The following is a 14,256-nucleotide window of genomic DNA, read 5'->3' as shown; positions in this document are numbered from 1 at the left end:
TGAAAGAATTGCAAATATTATAACTAAACTTATTAGTTTTATTACTGCCTGGTAAGTGTAATAAAGTACAGCAAAATTTTTTTATTTCTTTCACATAATTATTAAATCTCAGACTATTGGTAGAAGGAATTATTTGACCTTTTATTGCTAATCTAAAGCTATATGGAGAAAATGCAAACAATTATTTCAATTTCATTGTTTCTATCATTCACTGTTGTGGAATCAAAAATGCTTACATTTTGTAATAAATTTGTTCTAGGAGCAGGAACAACATATCTAATACGGAACCTTCTTTTCACAATTAAGAAAAGTAACAGATACATATGCCTACGTTTAAAACTCATATTCAGTCATTAAATACGAATTATCATAAATTTAATTTTATAACTTTTTTTAATTTGGAAGAAACTATTTAAAAGGAAAACTAAATTTTCAAAAAAGAAAATAAAAGTATAAAAGTTAATTAAGCAAATAAAAAATAAAATTTTTCTATATTAAGTAATAAAAAGCTACAAAAACAATGATTAAAACTGATATATTCATTTTGTATTTGTATTGTGCATCTACCTGGAGTAATGTCTGTAATCTTGTTTTGTATAATATAAACAATATATTATTCTGAAAATTTTTTACATTTTTGTTAAGATCGAGGAACATTATTTATCACACTTTCCTAAAATTGTAATCCATTTCTTACTGTCTGAAATGTTGTTAACATTAACTTCTTCATTATCATTTTCATCCCTCACTGTACAGTCATTATTACTTTTCATGGCAATGGGTAATATATTAAGATTTGCAATATTTTAAGAAATCGCAATATTTTTGTCAGCGAGAAGAATATTAGATAGCTCTACATCATCTAAAGTAGAAGACATAGAGCTAAACATATTGTCTGTCTATTGGGCAGATTTTATTAGAATTCCAAGCAATAAAAAATTACATAACTTTACAGTAAAAACCTTTCTAAAAATAGAAATTATTTTTCGTAATATGAAGAACGAATAATAAGTAAAATCTCAAAATCAAGGTATTGCAATTAAATTTCGTTAGAAAAAAAAACGTTGTAAAATAGAGACATTACTTTATTTTTATTAAATTCAGGTATTCTTCCTGAAATAAGTTTACATGTTTAATCACAATAAATGATCCAAAAATGTGCATCGCTCATTCAAATAAAAATGCTTTTCTACTTCTACGATTTAAGTGCAAAACATATTAGGCAGTTTCTTATCGTTAATGATTTAATTCTAAATTATATTTAATAAAAAAAATAATGCTAACTTTTTATTTCACTTTTATTAATGCGAGAAAAATATTTTTTAAATGAAACTTTGACTGAAAATTTAGTACTACGCGGGAAAGAAAACTGACTTGACGCAATTTCCTTACACTTCCATAAAAGAAAATTTTCTAAATTCTTCTGGTTGTAAAAACTTTAGAATGACTCTTAAATTTAGGGTCGTGAGATCTTCATTCTTTTGTAGAGGAATGGAAAACAGTTAGATAGTTAATAGTTTAAATTCATAAACAAACACTCAAAAATAAAATGAAGTGGAAAAACAGAAACTTTGAAAAAACTTATTTTTATTAGTGAATCAAAAATTTGATATAAAAAATATTTCTGGCATCTTCTACTTTTAGCCCCTTATTCATAATTTATTAATTTTTATAATTATTATTTCAAGCAAAAATTGCTGAGATGCACAAATAAGTGGCGCCATGAGTATAACATCATAATTTAATCTAATTATTCAGTTAATTGATAATTAATAGATAATATTACAATAATGTATTGTTTCAAGAATATGGAAATATACTAAATTTCAAAACTCTACACCATTAGGACAAGAGTGAAAAAATATCGATTATGAAATACAACCTTTGAAAACATGAAACAATTCAAACTAAATAAAAATATCTGAAAAAAAATGACAATAATGATGCGAATTAAAAAAAAATGCTTTTTATTATAATGCAATTAATCGGAATATCAATAAACAAAATTCTTATTTCTGTGACAGGTTCGGCTGATTTCGAAAAATAATGCCCTTCTATTAGTAAAATATCATGTTAAATTAAAACATGATAAGTTAAAGCTTCTCTCATAAAGAAAATTAATTAATAAAATTCTAATTTGGGATAATTAATAATTCTAATTGAGATATAATAATCATATATATATATATATATATATATATATATACACATATTCTATGAGCATTTCATCTGCTAAGTTTATACTCATACTCTTATTCGTCTGTTTTGTTATTTTTACTCTGCTAGATTTGTGATTTATTAAATTCTTACTTCCATAGATTAATGATTTAATGTTCGTGAAATAATAATTATTTCTAGCTTTTTTTTTCTGTATTTAAGAGTTTCTTTTTTTCCCTCGTATCTGTTATTTTGATTAACTTAAAGGCCAAAATGCTTACCAAGAGAACATAAATTAATTCCATTTCAAAGATAGAAAAGGCGAATTAAATTCTATTCAGAAAAGTTATCAGTTCAAAGACAAGTTTAGTAATTTCACAGATGAGATTAGTCTCTTAATAGATGACTCCTTTTGTAAGATATGTTATTTGCTTTCAATCAGGAGGAGACAAGATATTCACGAAAAGGGAAGCATTTAAATGAAAAAAAAAATCGCGAATCAATCTATCACACTGATACTTAGCAGCGCTTTGTTTTTGCCATCTATAGTTACTTTATAGATTAGATTAGCATATGACGATTGAATTATACAGTTTAACATCACTATTTCGAAAAATTTTAAATCTAAATAATAGGTAATTCCAATTTTTCGGGTTTATTTCATTATGTTATTTCTTTCTCTCTTCAGTTTTCCAGAATTTGAATTTTTGAATAAATCGGATTTTAAATATGATTATTTTTACCTCGTATAAATCAACTAAGATATTATATATATACATATATATATATAGTTTCAGTAAGCAATCCTAATATGAATCTTCCTTCAAAAAGCTGTTCATTTTTTCAAAAAAATCATTTTTTACCATTCTATACTTTCAACATAATAATGAAAATCAAATATTTGAATTTCTAACAATATGATCCATTTAAATCAAATCTACACTTTTATTAAGATAATAATCGGTTGAAACTTGTCTGAATGTATTTTATTTAGATTTTTTTTTCCTTTCACATATTCTTGTAACATTGTAATTGTAACATCTTGTACATTTTCAAAACTTGGTAGTTTAATAAAAACATTTTTTGTTCATATAATCAACAATTAAACGACTTCTGATTTAATAATGTAATCTATTGATGATTTAAAAAAAGCATAGCTTCCTAACATTTCAAATACACTGTTTAATGATGTTAAAATATGAATTACTTGCATTTTTCTCCTAATTTCTATATAATTAATCTTTAATAAATAAAAAAATAATTGATTTATTACTTTTACATTTTTATATAAATACGAAACATTTTTCGTGATGAAATTTAACGAGACAACTGCAAATTTCAGTTAATTAAATTATCTGAATATATATATATTGCAAATTAGTTTTTTTAATATTTTTTTCTAGATGCCTTACATTTATTACAATTGTTAAAGCAACTGCAATCTGAAAATAAATTATAATTTATTGTGGAATTATAATATAGCAAAATTAAGAACATTATATAAAAAATTCTCAATAAGCCAATTACTAACTGATTACTAAAAATTTATTCAATTTTAAATAAATAAATCTTTTATCCGATATGAAGAAATCCGTCCAACCTAGATTGATATTTCAATACTTTTGTTGTTATAAAAGTTAATTTGATTAATTGTTAATTTAAAACAGTCATTTAATATTATGAAAACTGATTTTTGTTCTTTATTTTGCATTTTTATTTAAATGCACATTATCATTGTAATTAAATTAACAGAATGTCATGGCATCTGCTAATTATAACAAACTATTAAGGAGTTATAAGTTTAAACAAAAATGCAAAATGAAATTCTTTTCTTTTTCACATAAAATTAGTAAGAAGAAAATTTACTCCTATATGTGCTATAAAGAACATGGTATTTTTTATATATTTTTGAAAGCAGGGGGGAAAAACTGTCAATTATTTATTCGAAGAACAAATCTCACCAAATGCTGTTGCTTGGGACAATAGAAAAACTAGTGCAAGTGTCTTCCGGTAGATGGCGACAGGCATCGGTAGCCATGGCTCCATAGTTCCGCTGCAACCATCGATCCTTTGCCTGCAGAATACAAAGAAAATATAAACAAATCCGTGTTTACACTATAAATAAATAAAAAAAAGAAAGGAAGGAAGAAGTTAATAATCAACATGTGTTCTGGTAATCGAGGATAAAAATTTAAGAAGAGATTGGTAAATAAAAGCAAACCTCCATGCATTTATTAGATGCATTCGTAAACAAGCTCATTCTTTAAAAACTCGTACATACTGGTTAAGTATATATAATTCAAAAATGGAAAATTAAAAGAATTATTTGCGAAATATTTTATTTTTTTATTCAAATTAACATTCTCAAATATTTTTTTTTCTAACTAGATTTTATTCAGCATGTAAATTAAATCTGAAAAGTGCAAATATTTATTCAGGTTATTTTGCAATTGCAACATAAGTTCAGAAATAAAAAATAACCCATAAATAAATAAAATAAGGCAGTAGTCTAGGAAGAGAATTTTTATATATATATATATTTTTTTCTCTTTCCATAGGAAATTTTAAATGCTTTTATTTTAAAACTTCGACTTTGAAAATATTAACACAACTAAAAGTATCATTATATATATATTTTTTTAATTTTCAGAAAAACATGGATAGTTACATTTTTACTCCAAAAAAGTAAAACAAACAAGATTTTTATTTCAAAGCATGACAAAAAAATTTATTTTCATTTCTCTTTTTAAGCAGGTAATCACGTTAAATTATGCTTGATGTTAAATTTAATGCATAGTGAAACGTGCTACATCAATATTCTAATTAAAAAAATCAAAATTGCACGAGCCAATAAAGCTTTTAAATTTATTTAGAAGAAAGTTTCTATTTATGTTTCTTTTTAATTGTGACAGTAAAAACCTGTATTATCAGGTTTGCTTTTAAAATACAAGAGAAGAAAAAAAGCAAAATATCCATATTTTCCAATCTTGGATTATGCAGATTTTGTGGGCAGATCATGATGTTAGTAGCCAATAAATTTTGGATTTGATCCTATTAAATGAAAATAAAGATACGAAAAGATTTACTGTTTCGTGACAGTGCGATGTGTGTTGAGTTACTGATTCTTCTGAAGAAAGTTACACGTACTCCAAAATAGTAGAAATCATAAGATCACAAAATCATTTAACCATTTCAAGCATCAAGAAACTCTTTGCTGTTGTTATTTGCAAAATATCAATAATCTATTTTTTGCTGATGTTTCAAGTATCAAGGGTTTCTTTATTGTTATGGCTTGCAAGGTATCAATAATCTCCCTTTGTTGTTGTTTGAAGTATCCAGAATCTCTTTGTTGTTATTTGAAGTATCAAGAATCTCTTTGTTGTTGTTGCTGGCAAAGTATCAATAATTTCTTTTTGTTGTTGTTTCAAACATCAAGAATATCTTAGTTTGCTTGCATTTTGAATTGAAATATTCGATGAAGGCCAAGTTTATGTCATACAATAGCAACATCGAAACATAAAGATTAAAATTTAGTGTTAATTTAAGAAATTTTTTATTCAAACTATCCAATACTGACAATGCCATCTGTAAACTCGCACATGCCTCCTTAAGTGATCCTAAACTTCTAAATTCCTATGTATTCGATTTTTATTTCCTAAAATGATTTATATTCTATAAATTGCTATGAATCGAAGATTATTTTTAATATATATTCCTTATGCTTAGGAAGTTAAAAATCTCAGAATCCGTTTTAAATCTCCTCTTTTAATAAGTGAAATATATACAGAAAAACGTTGAGATTCAAGAAAAATACTGATCACAATAAAACTAGAATATGAAATATGTCAAATTTTTATATAATTATGGAATCTTTTACCACAATGAAATTCTACGTAAAATATTTATAACTTAGCTTTTTAAATTTAGACAATATCTATACGTTACGAAAGTGGTTATAAAAACATTTAAAAATGTCTGACAAAACAAACATGCTGATAGTAACAATGCAAAATAGAAAAGGATCTTAAATACTGCTTTCATTTGCTTTTAAAAATGTGACATAATTGCTTTAAAAGGAAAAAAAATCCTATTTTGGATCAATTATTAATTTTCATTTATATATTTAGTTTATCTAGTAGAGGCATTCACTTGAATTTCTCTCATTTTAATCATTTAAAAGCCTGAATTATTGCTTAAAGCTTTTTTTTATTATCGGTTATTTAATTTAATTTTATGTATTTATCTGCATAATATTGGTTTATACAGATTATAATTTTAATGAAATATTGAACTTATGGATATTTTGGAGCCAAAAATTAATTTTAAAATTTTTCTTTTCATACAATTCCAAATCTGCAATATTAGCACACATAACAGTGCAATATTCTAATCGATATCTTTTTCTTACAATATTCTATATAATTAAAATAAATATTATCACTACTACCATAATACCTTTAAAAGCTTCCTTTTAATGCCAATAGTCCAAATAAGAGGATTTTAAATAAAACTGGATTTCTAGTATAGGGATCTATTTAAAATATTTCCCCATACACAAAATCAAAATGAGAAGAGTGTAACAATTGCTGAATAGATGCATAGCAAAAAAATTGTTTTTGCTTGTTTTTTTTTTAACATTAAAATATGATTTTATGGCATTAAACTTTTCTCCGCATTTTTCTTATTAAACATGAAAAAACGTACTTCTGTTATCAGACTGATTTTACACAAATTTTAGTTACAATAAAAAACTGATTCTATATGTATTTTTGAGTCAAAAAATAATTTTCCAGTCTTACTCTTCATACAAATACTCTCACAAATCAATACCGTAGCACAACGGCGTTTACACACATAACGCCTGCAATAATCTAATTTATATTACGTTAGCAAATAATGTCTTGATGAAAACTAATATTTTTTCCTCACACACTTCCATACATATAGGGCGAATCGACAATCAACTTCAGTATTCACTTAATTTTTATTCCTCTAAAAGCTTTCACCAAAAATCAACAGCTCGAATAAGAAAATTTCTTTTAAATCGAGTTTCCAGAATAGATATCTAATTAAAATGCGCCACCATAAATGCAAATAAGTCGAAGAAAAAGCGCGAAGCGTGTTGAATAGACGATAAGGCATAAAAGGAGTTTAATCTTCTCTGGGAAAAAAAGAAAATGTATAAAAGCGTCGGTCCCATTAGATGTCAACTTCAGACCAATGATGACGCATGGATAAAAAGAAGAATATGAGGTATTAAATCGACTAGAAAAACGTGAGCTGTTGCTTAAACAATTTAGTAATTCGAAATTCATGTTTGCCGATATGAAAAGGATGAATGCATGCTGCTTTATTCATATTCTAGTTTAAAATTTAATATTTGCCTTTGCATCTTTATGACGTTTGAGATATAAGCATTGGGATCTTTTAACTTTGAAGAATTTATTTAAATATGAAAAAAAAATTCTGCATATGTTTTAAAAAGGAATTAAATCTATGAAAGATTTTTATTTATGTTTTTTTACTTCACTGTATCTTTTAAACTTTAGAGGAGTTGAAATATATATTATTTTTTTTAGGCTTAAAATGTCAGTTTTATGCAAATACGATGACATTTAGTTTCAGAAATGTTTTTGAAAGAAGTTCTGTTGAATTGTTTTAGCAAATAAGTCCCATTTTAAAAAAAAAAATCTGTTTTACTTCGATCTTTGCATAAGGGCATATTAAATAATTTTTTTTAAAAAGTTCTCATTTTTTTTTATATTTGATTTTAAAAAATTTCAGAAAAAAATTGTGTTTACAAAATCTCAATGCTAGGATTACAATTTACTGATAATCTGGTAAGCATTTCTATATATAATCCAAAGAAATAATATTATCACAATTAATAAGGATTTATAATGATTTTTTTATCTATTTCTGTATTATTAATATTTACACTTTTTTATAGATTTTATTATTGTTTTATTATTTCTTTATACTTCTAATTATAGAATTATAATTTTGTTTAATAACTTTTTTTCTAGTTGACAATTGACTTTCCAGTTTAAGAACTTTACAAAGAGAAAGCAATAAGAAATTTATTCAAATTTTGATGAATCTTCTTTTTTCCAATATCAACGAACTCACTTTTGAAATTATGTCTTTTTGTCTGTTTCAGAACACAATAGAAGACGTGAGTGAAGAACTAGCAGTAGGAATTCAGAATTTCTTCCTTTAAAAAAAAAAACGAAAGGAAGATTTCTATCGAAGTTTGAATGAAAATCTGGGGCAGAAAATCGATTCTGCCGATTCTACATTTAAGAAGAATCGAGATTCACAGTTTCATGTTTGTTTGATTTTTTTTAATATTGTTGTTCTGAGTCAAATTTTTAACCAAATAAAACATTTGTCGGTTTGTATATAATTCCAAATCTGTAATATTGTTTCCTTGTGAAGTTTTTTTCGTAGTGATGAAGAGAAATTTAGCGAGATGTTATCATGTTAAAATATGATAGGCCAATGATTTCTCACCATGCTAAAATTTAGCGACAAAACTAAGGTTCTCGAAAATGCAAGAATTTCGGTCATATTCTTGTTATGGCTTTAAGTGTGGAATTCCTACCAGATAATTCTATGTCAAAAAATCTATAAAAACGCAGGAAAAACAAAGCGAATTAATCAAATGAATTTTCTGGTTGAAATATGAATCGTGGAATGAACTTTCTAGCTGCACTCATTGCACTATTCAGCTGTTACTGTTTTTAATAACAATTTTCTTTTTGGATATGAGTTGTTGAATTCTTCAGGCGCTGTATTTGTGAATGCTTTGTCTCCGTTTTGTTACTTGTTTCGAGCGAAATTCTATTATTATTTCACTTAATTCTATTTTCTTTATATGATTTGTCATTCCCAGATGAAACGCTTGTTTTTGAGTTTTATGGTCACCTAATAATCATTGGCTTGAAATCGCTTTAAATAATGTTACAAATAAATTTGCCTGTGCGGTTGTTCCCATAGTACGATAGATATTTTTACGGGTGCCAAATGTTTACCTGCCTTGACATTTTAACAAAGAATTTGATAATAAAAATGAAGGTTCTTGAAAATACAAGAATTCTCATGGTATCACTTTCAGGATTCAAGAACTAGAGTCTTATGGAAAATTATATCCACTCTCAGAAGATCTCCATAAACCAGAAAGAAAGCTTAAACAAATTAATCGAAGAGATTTTTAGGAGGAATGTTAACTGCAAAACGAACTCTCTAATTCTTAGAGTTCTTTTCTGTTCAAAGATTTGCTGTTTGCGTATGGGTAGGCAGATAATTTCTGCATGTGTTACCTCGTATGCTATGGCTACGTTTACGGGATTTCATTTATGAGCTTTGATATTATGTATCGAATTTGGAACTTCTCATCTTTTATCTACATGACATTCTTAGAACAATAAACTCATTAATATGAAAGAGATAACTAAAAGACTTAAATAATTATAAAGCAATCAATGGGATCAAATTAATCAACAGGGAAAGTTAATACTTCAAATACAAACTCGCTTCTTTTCACTATATCACTGTTTAAATACAGAATGTCTGATAATGTGGAAATAAATGGACAAATAAATAAGAGAAACTTCCTATCTATTAACATTGCTTCAATTTAGGATGTCAGTGAATAATTATTCCTATTTCCAAAGCAAGTATATATTTCTAAAATAGTGTTCAATATTCTGAATTGCTTACATTATCGCAAGTATTATAATAACATTGACTTTTTAATGCTAATTGACATGTTACTATTTTTAATCAGCTTTTTCAGTAGCAAGATATATATATATATATATAATCATCTGGGAGCTACTTATGCCGATTTAAACTTTACATTATAAGCATTATCTATAACAGTTTATACAACTTTTTAAATACTTTTATTCAATTACGAACAATCCATTACTTTTTAAAATTATAATAACCTTAATAAAAAATTATAGGTTTCTTAAATATCCAAAATTATCTATATGGTGTTTTGTACATTAATGATTATAATCTCATTAGCTTTCAAAAGAATTTTTCTGAGGACATTAAAAAAGGAAATGAAGGAAATCTTTAAAATAACAAAGATTGTGTATTTTTTTTTTCAGACTGCTTTTTTTTTTCTTCAGAAAACAAGCTTAGAATTACGATTTTCGATAACATCACACTGAATACATAATGAAACTACATAGAAAATGACGCCTGTTCTTACTTCCCAGCTGAATTTAAAAGAAATGCTTTATGATACACTTATCATTTCCTTTATTGCAGATTAAAGGAAGAAGAAGAAAAAAAAGATAGGAAAAAAATAAAACAGGATAAGGTATCCCAAATGTCCTGTTCTGCAATGTTTTCACCCTTCGAGGTATCAGAAAATAATAAAGGAAAATATTGTGCGGTTTTCTTGAAGAGCCTTTAGTTATTTTCAGACGTCCAAACCCATTAGGTGAAGCTTAATGCTTCCTAAAAGGTGGCCTGCGGCAGCATTTATCTTAGAGTATTAAGCTGAAATGCGATCGTTGGAAACTTTTTTAAGTGAAGTACTTACAGATCACCCAGCTGGGCTTTTGCCATAGGACTGGGTTGGAGATATCAAAAAATTTGTGATGGAGCACAATTTGTCTCTTTGAGTGCAAGCCCTTAAAACAGAAATTACTTCATTGGATTCCGACTGATATTAAGCTTTTAGTCTGTTCTTTAACTGAACATAAGACACTAAAATTGCTTAAATTATTTAACTTCTTACAAGAGGGTGATTGGATTTTTATTCTCCTTATAAATACAAAATTAAGTAGAAAGTACTTGACAATTCAGAAAAGTGGAATTCCGTCCTGAAGTCCAAGCCTTAACCCGTAATTGTAAAGTAAGTAAATACTCATTCAAAGATTGTTTAGGTTTTTCTTATACTATCTTTCCAACATTTAATATTATAACATTTAAAATTTTCAATATTAATATTTTAAATATTTTTGGTAACTACAAGATTTCCAGAATGTTTCCAAAATAAATTCCAATGCTGTTTACAAAAGACCAAAAAGGAAAAATAACAATGGAGTCATTTTGATTTCTTGTCTCTAGTTTGCATGAGAAAATTCATATCTCCAGTTACGGGTTAAAATCCACTGCTTCGACTATTTTTCAAATGTAAAAGGTTAGTGAAATGCCGCTGATTGTTTGCTCGATACTGCGACACCGCAGGAGGTATGCAAGCACTATTCAACTGCAATCAATTGATACCACGCTGCTAATCACTTCCTCAACATACTCTCAGAAATAATTTGTCCAATGAGAATCTGAACTGAGGATTTTTTTTTTTTCATTCTTCCAATTGTTCAATCTTAATTTTAAAAAATGGTTGAGCAACGGTGATATATCAAAACTGTTTTAAAATTTCAAAACAAGATAAGATTATTCACTTTCTGCACTTTATAATATAAAATCAAGCTAAAATCGAACATTATTTTTCTCTGTAACATAAAGTACCTGCAGGGTTAAAACTAAAATCTTCTTATGCCCCGAATAGCACACGATATTATTTAATATTGTAAAATTTGAAAAAATAATACGATTCACAATATTGTTTTAGAGAAATGAAACAGTGTAAAATATGTCTTTTGTTATATCATCATATTAATATTGATTCAGATATTGTATAATATAAATTTTCGAGTGTTCAATTAATTAGTTTCTATTGGTATAAATATTACCAAAATTAAAAAGGAAATTCACAGGAATATGAAATAATATAATTTGGTATAAACACAATTCAAACAATTTATCGCATAATAACGCAATTCAATATCGGAATCATAATATATGAGTGCACTGGATATAAGAATTTTTCTACATATGGAAATATCGAATTGATTAATGGGTATACATTTGGAGAACTAAAGTAAATGGTCTTTATAGTTTATGTAAATTTATATATACATAACTATAAAATATACTATTTATAACATTACATAATATATTTGGTCTTGGCCTAGTAGTTTTTAGTATGATTCCAAGTAAAATTAATGCAGTTAGTAGACCCAAATGCGATTAAAATATTGTGCTTTGAATTAGTTTGGTATCGTGGTGCAATAACCTTTCTTCGGACTACTCCTATCACCTTCACGTCTTTCTAACACATTCCAATCACATAATGAGTGCTCATATGATTGGAATGATCAATCATTTAATACGAGAATCTTTTATCATTTTGACAATATCAGGTTTGCTATATTTTTTTTATAAATTTCATGATTATATGCAGTTTCCCACATGTTATACTGATTTAAAACTCTACTTGAGATTTTCTTTAAAAACCAACAGTGCTTCGTCTTCTGCTTTATTGAGTGCCTAGTACTCTCATCTTTAGAAGGAAATAAGTCATATCAAAGTTTTTTAAGGCTTAATAGCTTTGCGAATAAAGTTTAATATTAATACCTTTATTAAAAGAAAGGGGAAAAAATAACACTCGATAATCGATAATTCTATAAATTTCCTGATTTTTCAAGTAGTAGTGTAGTAGAGTTAAATATACAATAGCTTTACTTCATTATAAGTCCTAAAATAATATGCCAGTGGCTGATGAATAATTTTTCATAAAAATATATTGCAATAGATGTATTTGTATTTTTCTTTTTGACACAGTTAAATATTCTTAACTGATTTGAAGTAAATTAATTTTCAGCGATAAGAAAAATAATTAGCACGAGCTTAATAAAAACTTAGAATGTCAAAACTCTAAGGGCGTCAATATAAGTAAGAATAATATCGATTCGATCGAGAAGAATAATTACCTAAAAAAAATTTCAAATTAAATGAGAAAGTAAATTGTTGGAATTCTTCGTTGCATTCTCAAAAAGGACTCTAGAGGCTATTGCAGTAACCTGAAAAGAGCAGTTGTAACCCAAGGCGATGTAATTACTATCCGGAAAGATTCTATCTAATTAATTACCACGCTGTGTTTTGTGACGAAACAATAGTTTGGAACTTTCTTCTGACTTATTTATTGCGTCGGTTAAAAGTGAGCAAACCCTAACTAGTTAGTATTCGCTGAAATAGATCTTGAAAATTACTTTTCCATTCAGAGTAGTCGATCGATTCTTTGCAATAACAGTCTTCCTGATTGATAATTTTGTGCTATATACTAAGAAAGCTATAGTTATTGTGCTAATAAAAAGATAAAACTTGATACTTCTTGTTATACAGTAAAAATCGTTTAAATCAAAATAAAAAGTTGTTGTATCATTTTCATATAAGAAGTATTCATAGAAAAGTAGTAAAACATGTGACATCAAGACTTTGACAAATCTCCATATTTTAGACCTTTCTGATTCCAAGAAGCAAAAATATACAGTAAAAATCTTTTAAATCAAAATAACTAATTTGTGTTGTTGTTACGTATAGCACTTGTAATAAACAAGCTCTCTGACAAATTCTGCTATTTTAAGTCGAGATTGTACAGTAGTTTGTACAGTACCGAGATTGTACAAAGGGTAAAGGCCTCTGAGCACTCGAGGGCAGAAGTCTGACTTCTAGCTCATATGAAGATGACACTCACATACCGGCTTTCACAAGCACTTTTTACTGGGAAGGGGGGCTTTTACACACACATCACAGATAGAATGCAGGGTAAAGCACAACCATGCCCGAAACAGGACTCGAATCTGGGACGACCAGAACACTGGGAAGACCTGTTACACCTAGGCCAGGACGCCGACTATTTGTTGTGTTCTTTTCATATACGAAGTATGCATAGAAAAGTAGTGAACGTCAAAACAACTGACATCAAGACTTTGTTTAATTTTAATATTTCAGACTTTTCTGATTCCAAGAAACACATTTTGGAAATGTTTATTTGTGAAAGCGATAGTTCAAAAATGCATTTCGCTGCAGATGAAATTTGGCTGACAGTCTTGATATCTGACAAATTATGGCGATTTACTCGAGCAGTATCATATAATATTTTGCGGTATTTTATACTGAGCAATAAGAAATAGAAGAAATCCAGTATTTTCTTTTTTTATACATTTTCTCAATAATATATTACGATAAAATTTTTCATTTTTATCTGATATATCGCCGTTATATCAAAAT

At 26.9% G+C, this 14,256-nt stretch overlaps 1 protein-coding gene across 2 annotated transcripts in view; it reads right to left on the bottom strand.

The window, feature by feature from the left end:
- The window catches only part of LOC129966078 (cubilin-like), a 432,527-nt gene that overhangs the window by 130,202 nt on the left and 288,069 nt on the right, over positions 1–14,256 (bottom strand). For both annotated transcript variants that reach the window (XM_056080447.1, XM_056080449.1), the window contains exon 2: positions 4,119–4,231. In XM_056080447.1, the coding sequence (XP_055936422.1) occupies positions 4,119–4,231 (113 nt within the window). The remainder of the gene's footprint in view (positions 1–4,118; positions 4,232–14,256) is intronic.

The sequence above is a fragment of the Argiope bruennichi genome, chromosome 4 (assembly GCF_947563725.1).
Source record: "Argiope bruennichi chromosome 4, qqArgBrue1.1, whole genome shotgun sequence".
Taxonomy (NCBI): Eukaryota; Metazoa; Arthropoda; class Arachnida; order Araneae; family Araneidae; genus Argiope; species Argiope bruennichi.
The sequence above is the reverse complement of the archived record's forward strand: the minus strand, read 5'-3'. Positions and strand labels throughout refer to the sequence as shown.